The sequence below is a fragment of the Gallus gallus genome, chromosome 13 (genome assembly GCF_016699485.2).
Source record: "Gallus gallus isolate bGalGal1 chromosome 13, bGalGal1.mat.broiler.GRCg7b, whole genome shotgun sequence".
Lineage (NCBI taxonomy): Eukaryota > Metazoa > Chordata > Aves > Galliformes > Phasianidae > Gallus > Gallus gallus.
In genome coordinates this window covers 13,708,580-13,724,109 of record NC_052544.1, presented here as the reverse complement: position 1 = coordinate 13,724,109, position 15,530 = coordinate 13,708,580, and the positions used below count along the sequence as shown (strand labels likewise).

General features: G+C 42.2%; 1 protein-coding gene across 8 annotated transcripts in view; it reads right to left on the bottom strand.

Moving 5' to 3' along the window:
* Positions 1-461: 461 nt before the first annotated feature.
* Positions 462-15,530, bottom strand: part of RASGEF1C (RasGEF domain family member 1C) — a 78,672-nt gene continuing 63,603 nt past the window's right edge. For 7 of the 8 annotated variants that reach the window (XM_046900365.1, XM_046900367.1, XM_040646914.2 and 4 more), the window contains 8 exons: positions 15,424-15,516; positions 14,640-14,742; positions 14,455-14,534; positions 14,163-14,258; positions 10,984-11,079; positions 9,899-10,022; positions 7,843-7,915; positions 462-7,429 (listed from right to left, as the gene is read on the bottom strand). In XM_046900365.1, coding sequence (XP_046756321.1) covers positions 7,405-7,429; positions 7,843-7,915; positions 9,899-10,022; positions 10,984-11,079; positions 14,163-14,258; positions 14,455-14,534; positions 14,640-14,742; positions 15,424-15,516 — 690 coding nt within the window. In that variant the 3' untranslated portion in view covers positions 462-7,404. The remainder of the gene's footprint in view (positions 7,430-7,842; positions 7,916-9,898; positions 10,023-10,983; positions 11,080-14,162; positions 14,259-14,454; positions 14,535-14,639; positions 14,743-15,423; positions 15,517-15,530) is intronic. The other variant, NM_001277274.2, reaches the window with a different exon arrangement.

Sequence of the window (15,530 nt, the reverse complement as noted above, 5' to 3'; positions counted from 1 at the left end):
TGAAATGGGTCCCTCAGTAGAAGCTTTCCAACTGCTGCAATACCAATAATAAAAAGAACACGTTTAAACATCAGTTGTACCACAAAGTTTTATAGGATCAGACTGAAAACATTCAGGCCAAGCTGCAGCTCTCATTGTGGTATTTTGAGCCAGTGACTCCTATTTGGGAAAACACATTATAGTGGGAAACAATAGGATTGTCTCTTTTCCTTGCCGTGTACGGTGCAGTACAATCTCCCAAGTGTCTGAGTATGAAGAGAGCAGTGCAGTGGAGGCAAGGAGAAGCAGACACCACAGGTACTTTCACATCTATATGTGTATTCATGACCTACAGCATTGAGTCAGAAGTATCTCTGTATTTTTTGGTGTTTCAGAGCAATCCGTTTCTTTTCAGCTCATTCTGTAATTCAGAGGTGTTGAAATCTCCACTTGAAATAAAACTGGGAAACAAAAAGCACACAGCTGGGCCAGTTGTTTTTATTCTTCTTATTGACACTCACATTACAAAATTTAGAAACCATAGACAGTCCAGGCAAACTGTTAAAACACAGTATAAATTAGGGGGTTTTAATATATAAATTCTATACACAGGTAAGTTAGCTTGAACATGACTGACAAAAGGATTTCATAACAATCTTACCACAACTGTATAAAAAGGCATGGGAGTAGGATTGGCACTATCATCATGAATGCGGGTTAAGACATTTTCCACAACAGCTATAAAGCATAACAATGACCATGCTATTCTTGCAGTGTTTATGGGGGTACAGTATGCATTTTACCATTAACATTTTGCAATATCTATGTACAGTCACGAAATCATAACAGCCACTTTCAAGTAACCTTACTGTTTTCTGCCTGCGCAGTTGATAAATGTTGCTAATTGCTTTGAGGACTTCCAACAAATCTACGTGGTTTGAGTATTGGTGGAGGGTAAAGGGGATTTCAGTTCGGCCTGAAAATGAAATAGCTTAATTTAAAGAAAAAGCCATGGAAAAAACACAGCCCCTCATTCCTCTTCTTCACACTATCAGTACCTAGCAGTCTTTTAATCCATATCCAAACACATATCTGTGTTGCGTACTGGCAGTTTATTTCATTTTACGGGCTGACTCCTAAGGGAAGTACTTGCCTGTTTGTAAGAATCATACCTTGAAACACATCTAATGGCTGTGTGCTTGTATCTTTCACAAAGCTTTAAGAGTTAGGAGGATTTTACTGAGCAATTCCTTCTTCTTCAGGGTGAGGACATGCTATAAGCAGTAACCCAGCTTGGGCTGTTATGAAAATACATCTCATGTCAGCTGTCTAGACTGTAGCCCCCATTTTCTTGACTCTGTGTACTCATATGCCAAACATCGGGAAACAATCACACGCTTAATTGTCCCCCAGAGATGGGGATCGTAGAAGCTTAATTAAATGATGAAAGCAATGATGCAATACTGACCAGTTACAGCTCACTGAGGAAGTTGCATTTCTCTAAAAGGTAGCTGGGTTCTGGGATTTTCTGGTCACAGGTCCATTAAATAGGCTGTGCACATTTCAGAATGAAGTTTACTGTACAGGTATTGAACTTACAGGACATGTGAGTGCTGAACTCGAAGTCTTCTGCATTCAGGAAGGCCTGGGAGCACTGCCGCACTGCAGTTTTAGGCTGGGCTGGTACTGCCGGTGCCAGGAAGGAAGGGAGAAGGGACTCCTGAAGTGACAGCTCTGGTATATGAGTGCAGAGCCCACGTACGGCAGAGAACCAGAAAAATATTCCCATGGCATTCTGCAAGAGCTGTTTATAGAGCAAAATGCCAATTCTGTGGAGGGAAAGGCATCGAGGGGAGAGATGGCAGTCCAAGCCACTCTGAACATACAGCATTACAGTCTGAGTTTGGCCACAGTGCAAGGCAAGAGATCAAGACAAGTTATCCATAGTTAGCTTTATTCTGTAACCGAGGTTATAGCCTGAGTTTCAGTGTCTTGCACCTCTGCAGAGGGTACGAAATGCCACCCGTACAAGCTATTAACTTCTAATATACATCTTGCATAGTATAAAAATGCAGAATGTGATGCCTTCTGTGCGCACTGACAATGCAGCTGATATTTTTTGCATATCTGAAAATATGCAAAAAGAACTGTAAAAGAAATAAATACAAAACAGATTCACCCCCAGATCTGTTCCATTGAAAAAAAAGGCAACTTGTTTGTTGCCACCCCTGCTCAGCTCAGGGACTACAGAGCAGCTAATGGTGACTGCAGAGAAAGGGACACTCCAAGGCAGTGTGCTTCCTTTCCAACATACCCAGAGTTACAACAAAAGTATCGGTACAACTCGCTGCATGCATCACTATATGACACTGTATTCTCTCCTGCCTTGGCCTGCCCAGCTGCCATTAATATTAATAGGAATAGCACATGCACAGTTATCTTTTTCCACCCTGCTGCCATGCTGTGAAATACAAAAGTTAACAACCATCAAGGTGTAACTCATAATTTTTTAGTACTTATTTTACCACGCTGCTTGGATCTTGAAATCTCTGTCAATAAAGTAACAAACTCTGCACTGTTTCCAGCCCTCCAGAGGATCTTTTAGTTCCAAGACCTTGTAATTATTCTGTTGGATGGAGGATGAAATACGTTTTGCCTCAGGTGAACTTCCAAGAAACGTCCTACCTTTCCAAAGCATTGTGTCCCAGCTTCACAAACCTCAGGGCTTGGACAGGAATTTGCATGGCAGTTTGTACTGGAACATCTATCACTGCTGCACCCCCGTCAGTGTTTGCACTGCCGTACGGATACCGGATATGTCAGTGCTGTTCCCCAGACACAACTCAGTAATTCCCTGCACCAAATACTGAGGTAATTTCACTTAACAGATAGCATTAACAAAAAAGAGAAGAAAGTTTTTGGCTCACAGTTGAGCCTTTGAGAAGAGAGCTTTGCCATGCTTCCTCATCTCTTCCTAATCCTATTCTGCAGGTGCAACAATGGAAATACTCCGTTTACAAGCAAAGAGGTTTCAATTTCTGATAAAATACACTCCTGAGACATTTCTACCACTTTAAAAAGAAAAAAGGTTTCAAAGCCAGAAGGCCAAATTCTGCTCTCAGATGTGAATTAATTCTCTGGATCAAATTCAGTCCTTGAATTTGCTTCTGAAACTTCAGCAACGTCAGAGAAGACTTTTGCCAAGGCTGGATTTTCACCCCATTAAGTGCACCTGCCCATCTGAGAGTTGCAACTGGCCCTAACAAAAGGCCAAGGACTATTCAAGCTGCCAATGTCATTTAATCCCTATGAATAACCTGGAGCAGTGCTGCAGTTACAGTTGCAGGACTGCTCCAAAACCCATCAGAATCAATTGGAGTTTATCCCCTGGCACATCACTGAGTTTGAGTTTGGTCTCTCCCATAAAACACAGTCATTATTAGGCCAGATATTGTTAACAGTATAACATTTTTAGACTGATATGCATAACAACATCTTTTCTACCAACACATTTTCTTTTTGATAACTCCAACTACGTATTCAGTAACCTGAATGCAGTTCTAAGCTGGATTTACCATTGTGCAAACCAGTGCTCATGTGCTTTAAGAAAAGGTGCATATACTATTGCAATAAAACGTGATAAACTAACCAAGGTATCAGTAACGGACTGGCTCCATTTGTGAGCAGGTGATTATCTTATCAATACTGACCACATCATAATGTATTTCCAAGCTAAGGAAAACATCTCTATGCTTGAACCGATTCTAATTTGAAGTGCCTTAGTAGCCGTGTCTGTACTGTGTTCATCCCAGCACTGCTGGGATCACAGTTTGCTTCCAGACCTGCATGTTCTCTGCATGGGGAGCTCCCACCAGCTGTACAGTAGGACTGCCACCTGCCTAGCAGAGGGATAATAATATGCTACCCAAGTGCACCCTGCTGTGTGGGGCTCTTCTGGGTGAGACTCCACAGGTTTTTGACCTTCCAAATTCAGTCATGGCCAGGAGATCTATGTTTAATTACCCATCCACCTTTAATGAGGTGATGTGATTGATGCCGATGCGAAATCGAGGGCGAGACTGTATGATTAACTGTCTTTTGGAAGGCACTGAGCAAGTTCCTCTGCTGACTTCAACACAAGCTGAAGGCACACAACTCGTTTTTTGATGGGCTTTGGATTGAGCCCTATGGTGCAGAATGGCACTCTCAAAAAATGAAAAATAGGTCCAGTACCACCACTCTGATTATACAAGAGGAGGTGCAGAAGTGATTTAATATATTTAGGTCTTTTAAAATATTGCTGTATAGGCAGAAGCTAAGCTAATGCTTCTGAAAGACTGTATCATCTCTTAAGGTGTTAACACACCCTAAGATGATCTGGTCCTTTGAAAGTCCCACTAAGACCTCCAGCTCTAGTTTTGCTCTGTTCTCTGTGCTGCATTAGCGTTATGCAGGGAGGCAAATTCACCAAAAAACAGTGGTGGAAAGCCATGGAATAACTAACTGTAACTTGTCTTCATGCAAGTCTCATGACTACATGCCTTACAGTTATTTTGCAAGGTGCAGGCAGCATTTCTGGAGGTCATAAACCGTTCTGTGTTCTGGCATCAATATGCCATGTACCTCTATGAAGCATTCATTGCTTCAGTATCCACTGAGAGATGAGGATGTTTAGCACCTTTGAAAAAAAACCCTTTTAAATGTGGGATTATATAAAGGCTTAAAGATGATCTGGTGCTTCTGAAAGTCCCGCTAAGCCCTTAATACCTCCCTAAATCTAACTGCAATGCTTCCATTTTAAATAGCGGGGCTTGAAAATTTTGGACTGTGAATGTGATTTAGTTTGCAGCAGTGATAAATGCTGTGAGACCAAATTTGAACTCATACTTACAGAATTGCCTGAATTCATGGAAGGTACCCAAGGATGTAAAATATCATGAGAAAGCAAAATTCAGTTCATCTTTGGGTGTTATCACCTCAGCTGTACCGGCCTCTATTGACTACTGGAAAATGATCATTTGCACCTTAAAAAGCAGTTTTAGAGCAGGGCTCACCCACCCACTGTGGGTTTCAGATAGCTAAAAAACCTGTTCTGCCATGAAGTCATGCTGTGCCTATTAAAGAGATGCAGACATTACATAAAAAAGACCATTTAGCAAACACATGTAAGCACTACCATTGCTTATGGGTATGTTTATGGTTATTGCTCTGGGTTTGGTTGGAATTAAACCATTTTTTAATGGCATTGTTTTGGAGATGGTTCTGCTGGAAGCAATGGCTATGTGTGTGTGTTTCCCTGTCTAGCTCTCAGCTCATGTACAAGAATTAACAAACAGTACATCAACAGTATCACTGAAGTAACTGCTCCCCGGCTGGAAGGACCGTCCCATCCTCACACTTACTTCTTCCATACAGAGCCCAAGTACAGACATGACATTTGTATGTTCCCCCTGCTTGTACCTGTGTGTGCTGGTAGATAAACGAAGCGCAGTCAGCACTCTGCATCACGTCCCTATGTGTGCACATCTAGAAGAAGCTGTCCTGCTCGCCTCGACTGCTCATCTCAGCCCGCTGCAAGATGGATGCCACGTGGCCACGATCCAGATTGCACAGCTTTCCACAGACCAAAACCCAACCTAAGAACTGCACTGGAGGTACCAAGCTTTAGCATGTGACACAGAGCACATCTCGGGCCATTGTTCTCAAGATCAGCTCAGCTGCCTGGGCTGCCCTCAAATACTGCCTCACCAATGCCTCATATTTCAACACCTCACTCAGGCACGGACAACCTTTGTGAGGCAATGGGCAGGAGCAGTTTCAGCCTTCTGTCTAAACGTGCAGGCCAGTATAGCCAGCTTTTATGACCAGCTTCAGTTTTCCAAATCCTACGGCCATTTGGAATCACTCTAAATTGAAACAGAGCAGTTAATGATTTCAAAGAAAGTTTTATGTCCTGCCTGTATAGACAGAGTGGAACACCTGAAAGGTCAGCATCAAGTCAGTAATAAAGCAAAGAATCACGTGACATTTAGGTTTCAGCTAAGCTTTTTGAGGTTTTGGGGGGCAAGTGGGAACAGCCCTTCCACATACATACAGTCCTTCCACACACAAACTGTTCTGGCTTTTGACTCCAACATCCACGTAGTTCATTATCACTTATTATATATGTTAAAGTAGCACCATGATCACTGTACAAGTTTAAAAACAAGATGTAGTCCCCGCTTGCTATTACCTGTAAGGAAATGGTAGATACTGTTTAGAACCTAAAAACTAAAGAGGAGGAAAATGGTTATCTGCTAACGAATGACAGATTTTGTACTTGAGTCCATTCATTCTAGTCTGAAACCCTTTTTAAAGAAATTGCCCTTTGTCTCATAGAGCAATTACTGCTTCCTTCCTATCCTCTTAGCATCCAACTGCAAAATAAACAGTACTGTATAATACTGTATAATAATGCAGTATCCTTTTTCTTTAAGCGTGATAAAGCCCTCTAAAGGATGCACCTCAGCAGGAACCAAATGAGGGAATAGGCTACACACATTGAACAGAGGTAAACTGAGTCCATCTTCTTCAGTTCAGCTTTAAACATTGGGCGCAGGGGGTCTTTAAGGAATACCATATACACTCTACAATCTCCTCAGATCTGCCAGCATTCACAGTAAGAAAAACAACAGCAGTGGCAGGAACAGTAACTAAGCAATAGTCATACTTCAGATTGTTCTCTGTAAAAATTCATGGGGTTTGCACAGCTCTCCCACGCCGACGTGATCTGTATGTGACATACATGGATATCTATGAGCGAGCGATGTCATTCTCATCCACTGGAAGCTTATACCTGTTGCAGTCAGTGCTTTGTTCAACAAGGCTGGGGGACTGCTAATGTTACATTAAGTTCTTTCTTCGTTCAGCAATTAACCAGATTGCTGCTGTGTCTGATTTAATTTTATAATCCTCAGAAGGTTTAAAAGAGCTGCTGTCTGAAGCACCTGCTTCTGAAATAGTGATGTCTATTTTTTGTCTTTCTTTACACTTTTTCCATTCTCTTCTGCAGTACCATGGTTCTCCATGCTCCTGATTTTCTTCTGTTTTTCCTTCAGAGGCAAAAGTTACAGTGATCCTGACGCAGTTTGGGCACAGCCACAAATTATGTTTGTCCTTCCTCTCTGTCTCAGAGTTAGAAAAGCGTCCTTGTGCACAGTTCTGTTGATTTCAGTGGATGAATCCAGTTCATCCAGCACGATAGGCAGTCAGAAAAAAAAAAAGAAAAAAAAGAAAAGAAAAAGAAAAAAAAAGAAGAAAAAAAAGGCCAACAAAAAACTCAAACAAAAGAATTTGTCTAAATCCCAAACAGGCATCTTTGGAATCAGTAGTGCAAAATGTTTGCGGATTTCTTTTCTTTGACCTACTGCAGTAATCTCCTAATCTTCAAGTCTTTCCTAAAATAGTGGATCTGTAAATTTAAAACATAAGAACAATGAATAAGTAGTAATAATGAAATGTGCTGCTTTTTTGTTTCCTTCTGTTTTCACATCACTGTCTTCAGATTCTCATTTACACCAAACCATGTTACATCTCTTCTAAGAGACGCAGAATGTAGGAGGATTCCATTAAACTCAGACGCCTCTACTGCATGGCTACAGCACTGCTGAGACGCACAGGTGGAGAACGATGCCCTTTAAATGGTGGATAATTTGAGATTAAGATTAGCTTTTATCAGTGCAGCTCCAGCCCTGTAAATTAGTCATAAATGGAAAAGACCTCCATCAGAGATCACACTTCTAATGCCAGCACTTTACAGGCTTTGCCTATCAATGCAGCATTTTGGAAGTACTTCAGAATTGAGCTGATAAAATAAGAGGTTACCTTAATGATTTCCATCTGTCTTTTTCTGTCTGGTTTTCTGGGCTTTCACTTTCATAAGAAGCCAGATATAAACCTGGAAAAGGTAAAAATACGTTGTTTCAACAGGAGCAGTAAATCCCTATGTCTCTGCATTCACGTATGTCCAATACTGAAACACAAAGTAAGGACAGCTTGTTGTAAGTTCGTGGCTCACCACACTGCTGGCAATCAGCAGGACAATGCTGCTTAGTTCACATTTCTATCTTTGGAAATCTGTTAGGTTAGTTTAGATGGAACGGGAGCCCAGAGTTAAAATACGACAGCATGACCTGCTTATAATAATGTCAAACAGTTAAATGATCTCCATTAAAAAATGAGAGAGTTGATACTGTAGCAAATAAACTTTTTACATTTAAGACTATTCCCATCACTTAACACAACTTAATCTTCCTCAATCTCTTTAAGTCCTAAGGGGACATGGTATCTTAAATGAATACAAAACAGCCTCAAGATAAGAATGAGTTAAAGAAACCAGAGACAGAACACAGCAGAAGAAAATAAACAGGTCTTCTTTTCTGCAAAACTTTGCCATAAGGGTGAACTTTCAGGTACCAACATGCACCCAGGCTGTACAGCTCCCTGTACACAGGCTGGTGGTGCGTTGATGTCTCACTGTTTAAAAAATAAATACATAAAGTGGGCTATAACTTGCATGCACGTGGATTTCCTCATTTGACTGTTCAGTGACGCTTAATTATCTAATACTGGAACCATCTCAGTATTGAAGTCTGTGCTATAATTCAGGCTCATTTTAATATTAAACTGTTGGGCCACTGCTCCTACACGCTGTGATGGACCTACAGATGTACAGCTGTATGTCACATACCACTGTAGCATCTAATATATTCTCCTGTCTTTTAATTAGTGGTGATTCTGCTCACCACTATCCCTGGGTAGCAGGGGAGGCCTACTCTGGCTTCTACAAAGGGCATCTAGTGAAAACAGTATGAATATGGCAGAGGATATGAGAAAGAAAATATGCAAACAATTAGTGGGTTGAGGTCACCCTTTCTTGGTTCACCAGCCTGAAATCTGCACTTTTAAACACCACTTGTGACTTGACTTTCACTTCATGTCCCTTCGGAGCCTAAATACAGAACAAATGCCTCCATGCTGTCTCCTTTCAATACATATTACTTTAATCACATTCATTATCCCATCCTGGCAGCTGTTTCTCTTAGTATTTAGGTAGGATTTTTGAGGCAGCATTTAGTGTTCTGTAGTAGTCTCTGAAAAGCTGTCTGGTGTGATTACCTTGGATCAGTATAGAAAACTGTCTAAAGAATCAAGGAAAAATAAACCCAACACCAGTATGGCCTATGGGAACACAGCTGTAGACAGTTTCTGTGCATGACAACATACCACGAAGCAACCAACATGAAACAGCATGAAATGGCACGGCCTGTTGTACTGGACAGCAGATTGAAAGAAGAAAAGACACACAGAACTAAAAGTTCAATCAGAAAAATGATTTCAGAACAGCTTTTTCATAGCTGCAGCTTAAGTTAATTACTAGGAAATATTTTTCTTATAAAATCTCTTCTGTAGATATTTTTCTGCTGCAGTGAAGGAGGTCAGCTGAACGACCACAGCCTCAAGCCATGTTCACTGAATAGATGACAGTGTTGGTTTGCAGAAGAGATGAGTCCTGGCTCCATCAATCACTGCATGAATTTGGCTAAGGGACAGCTGACATTCAGAGCAGCCCACAACATGGTGCTGTGGCCTCTTCTCTTGATTTCAAAAACAGGGCTACCACAACAACTTCCTAGACAGCAGTGCCTTTTGGACAAGCTGTGGGGTAGAGAAAAGTAATCAGACAGCAGCTTCACAAGGTAGAAGGCTTTATCTGCAAAAGCACGTTGATAGTCTGGGGATAACAAACAAGCCGTGTGACAGGAAAGCTAGGAAGGAAATGGAACTGGTCAGTGAGAGAGATCACCCGAGATGGGTCAAGATGTTAATTGGTAGTGATAAAGAGACACATTTTCAGTGATTAGAGATTGTACAGACTTACCATCTTCAGTGAAAATGGGAGCAGTGTGCAGGTAGTGGATTATGTTAGCATCCTGTTCAAAGGGACATTCCACTTGCTTCCATGTTATAAATTCTCCTACTTGCTTAGCCAGTTCCAGGAATTTCTGTAAACATAAACCCATTCCATTCAGATACAGTTCCATTATCTCACTTAAACAACCACAGCCAAGCAGCAGACCAGGATGTAGGGTCCCTGACCACAAGGACATCAGGAGAAAGGAGTCTTGGATCTTTTAGATGGGTGGATTTTCACTGCTTGTTTGCTGGGGAAAGAGGGAGGAAAGGATGTGCTCCATTCCTTCTTGCAAGTAGTCTCAGTTTGTATTTAAGTGAAAACGTATCCGTGAACAAAGCTATGGGTTATACGTAAGAACAGAGGGCGTAAACACACATATACACACAGCCACCAGCAACAAGTTAAACAAATGTAAAACCATCCTCCCCAGCACAGAACTGCAACCACTCAGGATATGTAGCCACCCAGTGCCAGGGCTGTGGGAGAGTGCTCTGCTTTAGCTGATAGAAATTCTTCTGTGTAAAACCTAGAGCAAGAGATAACACATTCCAATCCTTACACAACAGCATGGCAGACTCTGCCCTGTCTGTAATTCTGCTTCCGTATTCCAGTTGTTATCTACTGACTGCAATCAATTTATGTCTTACTTTGCCAAGTCTTTTTATTAAAAAAATAAAGTTAATTAGAAGGCAGAATTACAAAGCATTTTACACTGATTTGTCTACAAGGGCAAGGAAAATACCTTTCTCCTTGTTTTCTCAAGTCATCTTCCCCTCCGAGCCATATATATAATCATGCATATTGCTGACACTGTATTTCCAGCAGCCAACCCACATGAAGCAAGTCAGAACGGTCTGTTTGCAATGTTTATATAAAACACATACATTATGTCTTTCAGAAAACATTCTGAGATTGGTTTAACCTTCAAGCAGTCACTTGAGATTGTCCCTTTTGGCATACTCAGCCTTTGTTGGGCTGCACTGAAATTGCAGGCAAACAATCTCAGATAGGGCTATCAGAACGAGATAAAAACGTTTTTCAGATCTTACTTCAAAGTTGACATGTCCGTTTGGAAGGCGATTAGCACATCCTTCATTCAGAAAATAAATGTCTTTGATCAATAGGCTGAAGAAGGGGATCACAATCTGTGAAGAGAAATGGCATAACTATTATCTTTCCAGTTCAGTATTTTCTCTGCATGAAAGAGGAACTCAGTCAGGAGAGAAGAGAAAAAAATAAGTATTTACTCTTCACTATTTTGGGCCCTTAAAAAAGCAGGGGAGTGAGAGGCAAGCAAAAGGGCAGCAGGACGAAGGGACACCGTCAGCCATCAGGAGAACAGACGCTGAAAGGAGCACGAACTGAAAGCAAGGGTCACTGAGCAGACAGCCACGACCACGAAAATACTGATAATTCCGTTTATTAACTCTCAGTACATCCACAGCTTCATTGTCTGATGACAACAGCAGACAGCAAAGAGCAAAAAAAAGCTCACAACCCTTCCTTTCCCTGTTGGGTCCTTACAAGCAAAGCTGTTGCATACACAAATCGAGCAACTTAAAGGCAGCTGAGAACCAAAGAACCGCTGCTGTCTGTGAATGAGGAAAATGGTCTCATAAAGTCAAAATATACTCATGGAGAGCTGGAGCCAGGCCCTGATCCCCAGCTGAAATTACTGCCAGGTTCTATGTATTTTTTTGCAGGCAGATACGAGCTTGTTCTGCCCTGCTCTGCACTGCCTGAGGGCCGGGTCACCATCATTAGCGGTACCCAACATAAACTAAGAGCCTTGCTGGGAAGGAAGGTATATTAATGTGGGCTACACGCCATGCTAATACAGCTACAAAGCCACCAGTCAGCTCAGAGAGTGGGCAGAGATTGTTCTCATCTGCATCCAAAAGGAAGCAAAGACGTTCCCTAGAATACCAATTCTCCACACATTTCCAGGGGATTTCTGTCTTTGGGTTGGTATTTATTTCCCTAATAAAAATACGCTGCCCTGCATGCTTTGTTTTCCAAGTTTCTGTAGTAAAAGCAACAAAAGTGGATATAGTTACATTTCAGCGTTGGCTTCAATCCAGACTCTTTGCTGGCATAAAATCTGGGTTAGTGCCAGAAACTCAAATTTCACTCCCTTTTGATTCTGCCCAAACCATCCAACCCACCCACATGCTGAAGGACAATTGCCTCCTGCGGAAAGAAGAAAGCTAATGAGCTCAGACACGTTCTTCCTCCAAAGTATCACATGGCAACGACACACAGCACTGCGCTGTACATCCTCACAGCGTTTCAAAGCCAATCAGAGCAGTGCCATTAACACTGTGCACTGTCCCACTGGGATGCCTTAATTTGGGATTTGGCAGAGGTCAGCTGACTGCACAGATAAAACCAGACCGTTCCTAACAAGCATACCAAATTCTGCACGAAACGCCCTCCCTCCTTCACTGTCTGTCCTCTCACCCTGTGCTCGGGCAGGTTTATTTCTGCACTCCCCGCAGAGCACTTTGTGTCCCACGCAGATGGGTGAGGCCTGCATCTTCCACACGTGCTCCTGTGGTGGCCATTTGTTGGGAAGAGGGGACTGGGATCTCTAACTGTTATAAGCACAATTCAATCTTGAACGAATTCAATGAAGAAAAATATTTTCTTCAATGAGAGAGCTTTGCTGCAAGTTTGCCACAAAACGGGAACATTTTCTATTAAAAAAGTGATGGTGCTTTTTAATTTTATTCCAAGTCAATAAAATAAATAATGAATAATCTGGTTTACGCAAGGCAACAAAATTCCTTAATTCCTACAGCATGCATTACAAGATCTGCTGTACCCACAAGATGCCCAGCATGGCCAACTGCCAAGGCAAATGCTTGAGCATTTTCTTGAACTAATGTTACGTTCCTAAGGTAAACAGAATACAGTTTTCTTCCTATGTAAAATAGATTCCTTTCAATTTAATAATCTCTCCGCTCTCCCTTAACCAGCGAGGGCTAGAGATATGTCAGAGACTGCAAACACCCACAGGAAATTAAACAGCAAAGCTGCTGACTTCAATACATACGATGGCCGCAGAAGAATTAAACTGCAGAAAGATCTCGGACTGATAGGTCCTTGCTGCGCTGTGTGAGAGTTAAAAGGGCTTCTCCACTGCTAAAGAACATCCAAAGCCATCACCTCTCCTTGAGAAGTGCTTTTCAGAACAACTCAGCACACTCCCTTTGCAGCTGAGTCAGCCTGCGACCAGCTGCTGATCTCATTTCACTGTAAGTGCTGTGAGATTCCATTAGCTTCAGCAGATTTACATCAAATTTACAGGGATGTGAGATCAGCATTTGTTCTCGCTCCTCTAGTGAGAGAACATTCAATTCTGTGTTATGCTCGTCCATGCAGTATCTCCCTTAGCCACGCTGTGTAGAGATCACCCATTTATGACTATGTGTAGTTGCAATGTTAAAAACAAACTCTCTTTCACAAAGTAAGGGAACGGGATGGAGAAATAAGAAAATGAACAAGAAATATGCAGGCACAAAACAGTAGGATGCTGTGCTAACATCTCTTGAATCTGATCAGAACGCTGTGTATCTGCCACACACAGTGGTGATTCAATTCTTTCTCAGCAGGATGGCAATAAATGAAATGAAAAGGCAACAGGACGGACTTTCACCCCAAATTTGCTGCAGTGGGTTCAGACCACACTTTTTTGCATGACTTGCAGTAAATCATCTTTCTCTGATGTAAGTGGAGAACCACCTCATCACCTCTGAGCGCTGTGCCCTTTGCTCTGTATCTCGAATCACAGGCCGTACAATAAGGGCTTGTCTGCACAGAGACGCTGCCTGGCATGGCTGCAACAAAGCACAGCTCCACCTGGGCCTGCCAGGCTGATGCTCCATGCCAAAATAAAAGTCATTTTAGCCTGGAATACTTTTCCTGTGGTTTATCAATCTAAACAGTGCGAAATTTCAAGAGGCACAGAGATGCCTGCAACACAGTCATTCATTCTACATGTTCTGCCTGCCCTAACTTCCTGACAGCAAGTCCACAGAAGCCCTCTGATCCATTTCAAACCCCTTTCAGCTGCAGATTCACATTTCCAGTTGCATTTAGCAGTGCACAAGCCTTGCACTGGTGCCCCATGGAAAAGAGGACAGCAATGCTCTGAGAGTTTCAGTCACGCTCTCAGTAGAGATGCACACCACTGCTTGGGAGGTACACGAGATGTGGTCACACCTACCTTCTCCCTATTGCTGTGTGCAGTGAGGGACCTGTGAGCAGCTCCCCGCAATGCCGTTCTGTAGTTATAGAAGTTACCAGTAGGGTCCATCTGGTGCTAGATATAGAAAAGACAACACATTGGTTAGAAAGCAGCCTGTGAGTCCTCTGGAGACAGTTTTGCCCTTAGTTGTACCAAAACCCGAACAGAGCCAAGCAAACATCTCATATCTGGATAACATTGTGGAAATTCACAAACATACAGAAAAAGAGAACAGTTCAAGCAGCATGACTTTATTTATTTGTATACTTACTTCAAGAATGAAAAATTTGGCTGTTTTTACTTTTGACCAAGTCTTCTTTAACCGGGAAACAGGACTCATGTTCATTCCAGCTATGGGGGAGAAAGAAGGGAAAAAAGAGCCACAGATGAGAGTAAGACTTCCCCTTTTCCTTTTGCCACAGCCAACAGAGACATCTGGTTAGGAGCTGTACTTACAAATGATAGCCATCAGTGAATTAAAATTCCCTATGTTAAAGCACTCTCGGGCAACATCAATGAAGAATTCAATGACTTGTGCTCGTTGTTTCTTTTTTGCAGGCTGTAAATTAAAACAAACGTTTGTAATGAACATACACAGAACTGGAGGGCAGACCAGGCCCAGTGGCACCTTGTGTTCCAAATCCACATTTTAGCTGGACTGGAATCACCCCACCTTCCCAAAGATCTTCAGATGGCAATGCTTTCCAATCACAAGCTATGTAGGATATCCCATCACTATTCCTCCCTTCAAAGGAGAAAACATTCACTTCATTTTGATGGAGCCAACTGAACTAAACCCAAGTCTACCAGGTTTAACTACACAACAAACGCAGCTCCAGTAATGGGCAGCAGGACAAATTGCTGTGCAATGGGAATTGACATGCACAGCAGAGCTTTGGGATGACAGATAACAAATACTGCTCCACTAGAATCTTTCCCAGCAGAAATCTCACAGGATAATTCAAGGCACTTTTTCCTCTTTTTCTCCCTGCAGGGTTCATTATTCCACACTGTGCTCCTACTGCATCAATAGAACAGTGTACCCCCGTGTGTTGCCAGCCCTGTTTTGTAATATGTTTGTCATTTATCAGCTTGCTCCTGTGAATGCAGCATTACTAAAACTTACTGTCAGATGCTTAGCTGGGTCATAAGAAATAAATCCCCAGGTTTGCTTATTAGTGTACCACCTCAGACTGGTACCGCAGGCGTGTGCAAAACGAGCTGCATGCTTCCCACTTACCATGCAGATTTCTGTTGCTACGAGGTAGCAGAGCCTATTGAACCATTTCACATAGGCCTCAAGGTTACTGGTCTTCTGGTCACTGAAACAAGGCTGGGGAGAAAAGA